At 43.2% G+C, this 5,799-nt stretch overlaps 1 gene segment (V, D, J or C); it reads left to right on the plus strand.

Annotated features, from left to right (window-relative positions):
• Window positions 1-4,220: 4,220 nt before the first annotated feature.
• On the plus strand, window positions 4,221-5,478 carry LOC113953152. The segment is given in 2 exon segments: window positions 4,221-4,286; window positions 4,391-5,478. Coding segments are annotated over 2 exon segments (423 nt in total).
• The last annotated feature ends 321 nt before the right edge of the window (window positions 5,479-5,799 follow it).

Consider the following 5,799-nt stretch of genomic DNA (forward strand, 5'->3'; position numbering starts at 1 on the left):
GTCTTACAAAATAAACTTACATAAGTGGTTTGGGGCTTTTTTTTCATCCCACTCAGAAAGCAATAATGTTTCCAGTTGCAACAGGCCTCCACTTTCGACTCTTTTGCTATTCATACAGGAAACCAGCAAAATTTCTTTAAAGATCTAATAGCTATGTAAGCCAAGTGCTACATCATGAAACAATAAACAGTTGTTTTGATGCACTTGCATCGAACATGAAATAGTTGCACTTCTAATAGCTACTTTTCACAAACTTTGAATTGGTAATGAGATTTTCACTTCTGAGGGTGTGGTGGTTTGAGCCACCACAAAAATCCAAAATCCAATTTCCAGGCTTCCCCCATCCCTTCCCACAATTTATCTCAACACCAAAGAGAAACTTGCAGGCAAGAGGCTTCTATAGGGGAAAGGGGAAGTATATATACATTTGTTTTACACAAATAAATACTATACAAGCTAAAAGCAACTATATATATAATATTATACACTTCTATCAGTCCTTTTAATCTTCTCCTTCAATTCTGTCCAGGCAAAACCCTTCAGGGCTGATAGGTACCCAGTCTCTCTCTCATGAGAGTGTTCGGGGAACCCAAACACTTGCCCCACCAACCTCCAGCTGTTTGCTGAAGTCCTTTCTTCCTCATGACGTCCAAGAAGATAGCTCTGAGTCCTTTCTCCTTGGTTCCGTGCCATCTCTGCTGTGTCATCCTCTCTCTCTCATACCTTGGTTCTGTGCTGCTATAGTTCAGCTTATCACAGTACGAGTCTTGGAATCTCCATTCCTCCTCCGTGTTTTCGGCTGTCCTGCATTTAAATCACAGTGGGACATCCTCTGGGCCTCTCTCTGGTCCGTCTCCAATTTCACCTGGGGTTATCTCCCTGGCACCAAGCTGCATTTAGCCCATCCGCTTTGGCTCCAATGCTGAGGCTCCCCTCCACTTTAAAGTGAGAGGGAAAGGAGAAGCTCCCCTCTACAGCCTAACTGCAAAAGGGGTGGGGGGGAGGAAGAGGGTTTGGCTGCAAGGCCTGCCTCTCTCTCTCCCACTTACCTTATGTTGTGAGTCTCTTTCCTCACAAACACACACTCACTCCAATGCTGACTCCAACCCTGGCTTAGCCAGAACTGAGGGCCACAGGGCCCCCCTTTCCCCTGGAGGGGAAAGAAGGGGCCCTGCCACCCCCGGGCCTTCTCTCACCTACACACACAGAGCAGCAGACAGACAAACCGATTGCCAACAACTTCCGCCGGTTGTGTTTATATGATTTTTCAGCAGGAGCGAACAAGACGGGTGGTGATTGGCTCTCCAGGGAATACTGCCCTGGCACCCCCCTGGCACCTCTGAGCCCCCCAGCTCCCAGGGGGGGCAATCTCAACCCATGACAGAGGGGAGGTAGAGTCCCTTCTGAAGACTGTTTTCTGACTTGCCATCGGTGACAGTCCTCAGCACTTTGCAAGGTGAACGAGTCAGCCAAAGCCAAGCAGAAATAAGAGGAAGAGCCCCTTACCTCGGTAGCATTTGTAGTAAACCAGAAGACAGGCACAATGCTCTCCTATTTGGTTCAACTCCAGATGGTGCTCTCCCTGCACCTTGGCTGTTTCATGGTCTGAGAAAAGGGCTGGGCTGGCTCTGCTGAAGTCAGTCGTGTCTTGAGTATTGACCTGAATGGTAGCAGATACATATAATTGAAAGGACGAAGAGAAAGAAAGAAAGAGAGAAGGAAAGAGAGAGAGAAAGAGAGAGAAAGAGAGAGAAAGAGAGAGAAAGAGAGAGAAAGAGAGAAGGAGAGAAAGAGAAAGAGAGAAAGGGAGAAAGGAAGGAAGGAACAAAGAAAGAAAGAAAGGAAGAAAGGAAGGAAGGAAGGGAGGAAGGGAGAAAGACACAGTCGAAGAACTAGGGAATGTGGGAGCCTACATTCAGGTGTCTCCAATGCAGCAGAGAGCAATGGGGTGGGGTGACTGAGGTGTGGAGTATATTCCTTACTTACGTGAGATGGTGGTGGTGTTCCAGATAGGTGTAAAGTCTCTTAAAATTTGATGAATGCACTCATGCATTTCTTTACAGTTCCTTCCTTGCAATGCACATCTCCCCATCTTGACTGCCTTGGTGAAAGGCAGCTGACGTGATTTTCATGTCGCCCCAACAAGTTTTGAGCAGAGAAAGAATCCAGCCCTGAAGGTAAATATTTTATCAAGATAGAAGTATCTATAAAAAGGCTGTTGGAAGGCAATCCTTGCTACCTAAATTTTTACTAGTCACTGTAATTGATTACTGTGCATTTGAATGCTTTTACATTTTCTTCATAGTTCCTGTGATACACCTATCAGATGTATCAATGCAGAAAGTATTATGAAATTGTTGACTTAAAATTTCCAAGCTAAACTTAGACCAACTACCAACACTGAATTCAGTCCCACCTGTTCTAGAGCCTTTATGTCTCAAAAAAGGCTCAAATGTTCTCATCAAACCATGTGCTGGTTCTCAACAATGAGCTGGATTAAGTTATTCAAAGTCAGACTTGCTTGTTGACAGACTTGTGCCTAATAGGTCATTCAACACTATGAGTTGTGTGTGAAGGTCCATACATTATATGATTTTATATCATATATGACAGAAGCCCCTACTAGAATTTGGAGTTTGCAAGAAGAAAGAGTAAATTTTTTTATGGTTTGGTTTGGTTTGTTTTTGTTTTAAATGGTTGGTTTGTTGCTTTCCTTAGCAGAAAGTCTTGTGCTCATAAGAAGCTGATTAGGAGTAAAGCAAGACTGAAAACAAATATCTGTGTGTAGACTGTCTCCAGTTACTTGAGTGTGTTTGAAATCCTACTGAGACATGTAAGAAGATTCCTTGGACTTTTGGTGTAAAACTCAAATCAATTTTGGGGGCAGAAATAGGAAGTGTGGAGGTGTGGGAATTACTCTGCGGTGCTGGGAAAATTATATCTTGCAACTGATTTCTGCTTTAAAAAAAGAGAACCCCAAGAGCACTAGTATCAGTAAACTGTCACACATTTGGATGTACAATGGATGAGTTAGCAGCAGAGATGGGAGATAGCTGTGGAAGAGGACTGTTCATGAGCAGGTTTCCAGATCTCCGTATTGACTTTTTTTTTAAAGAGATTCTGGTTTGCCTGATTAATGCCAGCTGATATAAAAATACTTAGGCCCATGTGCTGCATTTGTCCTGGGGAGTGTTCACTATTTTGATTAAAAAATCAGATAGTAAACTACATGAGATGCATAGAAAGCATATTCTGAAAAAGGCTGTCTTGCCTGTTTGAGAATGTAAGAACAGGAAATTGAGCTCATGACTTCTGAGGGGATGTAGATGTCATATAAATTTATACCGCAAAACATCACCATTTAAGCTAGGTAGCTAAACAGACATTCCTGCCTGCTAAAATCTGTAAGGGTACCAAGACCATGGGAAAAGCCTGAGTGTGAAGACAGTGGCCCTGGTAAGCAGAGAGAAATCCCACCTTTTCAGTACTGTGAGAACCAGCAGCATTAGGGCCAGGTAATGGAAGATATTTGGGGGTCAGGCATACTTTTGATGTATATTTATGTTCTTTTAATTGCTGGAGTCATCAGTAAAAGTTTGAAAACACTGGAGTTTTCTTTGCTGTAATGGGTAACTCCAAATGTTGACAGGGATTTCATGTAGAAGCAATATTACAGGATCACATTTGATGTTCTAGGTTCAAAATGAATGGGACTAATTGTTAGAAGAAGATTTTCAGAGGTATAGTCATGGGATAAATTGTTAGAAGAAGATTTTCAGAGGTGTTGTCCTGGGATGAAAAATTACCCTACACTTAGAGTCTCCATCAGCTCAGTCTGTAAGAGAGTTAAGAAATGAAGCTGATCTCTGTCTAGTACCTTATGTGGGGAATACATCTCAGAGAACAGGGATCACACTAAAACAAGCAAAGGAATAAAAAAAAAGGTGACCCTACTCATCATCCAAGAAAATTCCAGAAATTCTGAAAATTCTGTGGAAAAAAAGAAGATAAAAAAAGTTTTTCTCAGTAGTGAGTTCTCTTGTTACAAGAGTGGCGTTTGGATTTTTTTTCCTCTTCGGTTTAAGCGTTAACCAAAGGAAATGGCGTGTGCATCATTATTTAACACACTTGCAGCTGGCACAGCCTCATTGGATGGTTTTCTGCCACTCAGATCTGCTTCACCCCCTCCAGAGGCTGGCCCTGACCCTATCCCTGTAACAAAGCCTTAAGGAGAGCAGTGACAATGTGGTTGCTAAGCGCTTTCTTCCTGGCAGCTGTTTTTTCCTGTATGTGCCCTGCTCATCCTGCTGCCTGCACTTCCACTGGTGGCAAAGGGTATGCTCTCTTATCTCAGCTTCATGCCTCTAATTTTTCTCTTTTTTTGCCACAGGTGGCTCTGCACAAGACTTGCATCAAACCCCCATATCCATCACAAAGCCAGAAGGCAGAACAGTGCTAATCAACTGCCACGTCTCCAGTTCTGATTTTAGTAACATTTTCATTCACTGGTACCGAAAGAGGGCCAATGCAGCTCCAGAACGTGTTGCCTACATGTCCTCCAGGATTTTCCTCGAAAACCAGTCGGATGAGGGGAAGTTTAGTATTGAGAAGGATCTCAGCAAATCTATCTGCACCCTGACAGTGAGCAAAATAACTCTGCAAGACTCCGCCACCTACTACTGCGCTAGGTGGGATGCACATCAACAGAAAGCCATAGGGGACCTGCACAAAGACTGCTCTTCTTTTGAAATCAGATCCTGCAGTGTTTGACAGCATGCAGGAACATCACCACCCTGCAGATATGGGTGATACTTATCAGTAGTCACTCCCATCTTATGATATAATGACTCTGTCTTATAGGCAAGGATCTGTTACACTGGGCAACACCTGAAAAGGCTGTTCCAAGAAAGGATAGCGAAGACCTTTTACAACGGAAAATGGCAAACTGAAGCAGGGATATGGAAATGGTAACACAGCACTGCTCAGCCAGACAGCTGTGAGGAGAGCCAAAGTGAAATTTCGCTTATGTGGTATTCACAATGGTATTCACAACCCCATGTCCATGCAAGTGGTTTTTTTGTTCTTTCATTAGAGATATGTCTGCACTACAGGACCTGACACAAATTCATGTATTTATCACAAGGACAACAGAACAATATGAACTTTCGGTACTAGCTGTGAGACGAGATTTATTCGTGAACACTGCTATTGACAAAGGCCTAAAAATTCTCTCTTTCGGGTCAGAAAATATGACATTTTTCTCAGGGAAGAGTATGATGTGTGGTGGCTGCTATCCAAGGGACCATCTGCTGTAAAGTCTTTGCAAGGAATTTTTTCAGCGCTCTGAAATGAGGGAAAGTACAAGAAAAAGCAGGGGGCAGCAAATAGCTGGCTGGTGGAAATGCATGCTTCACCCTGACTTTGCCACAGCCACTGGGACTCTCTTGCAATAGAGCCACCAGCTGTATTTTTCCTATTTGGTGCTACAGCCCCGTTATCAAGGAAGGCAGGCACTTACATCCAGTACATGCCCAACCACCTCGCTGTTGTCAGATCACTACTGCCAGAGGAACTCCTTATTTCATGCAATAACCTGAGAGAGTTAGTTAAAGGAACACAGGGATCTTCAAAAGAAATGGATCATGGCTAGTCAGTGCAGTTGGATGTTTATATGGCATTTTATGTATTGGTAACCCTCAACGCACAGTGAAATTACCAGCTGCACGTTCTTTTTAAGAGCAATATAGGCAGATAGATAGATAGATAGACAGATATCATTAAATATCATTACGTATCAGC

Source organism: Corapipo altera, unplaced genomic scaffold, assembly GCF_003945725.1.
Source record: "Corapipo altera isolate COAL_440 unplaced genomic scaffold, ASM394572v1 59, whole genome shotgun sequence".
In the NCBI taxonomy this organism is placed as follows: Eukaryota; Metazoa; Chordata; class Aves; order Passeriformes; family Pipridae; genus Corapipo; species Corapipo altera.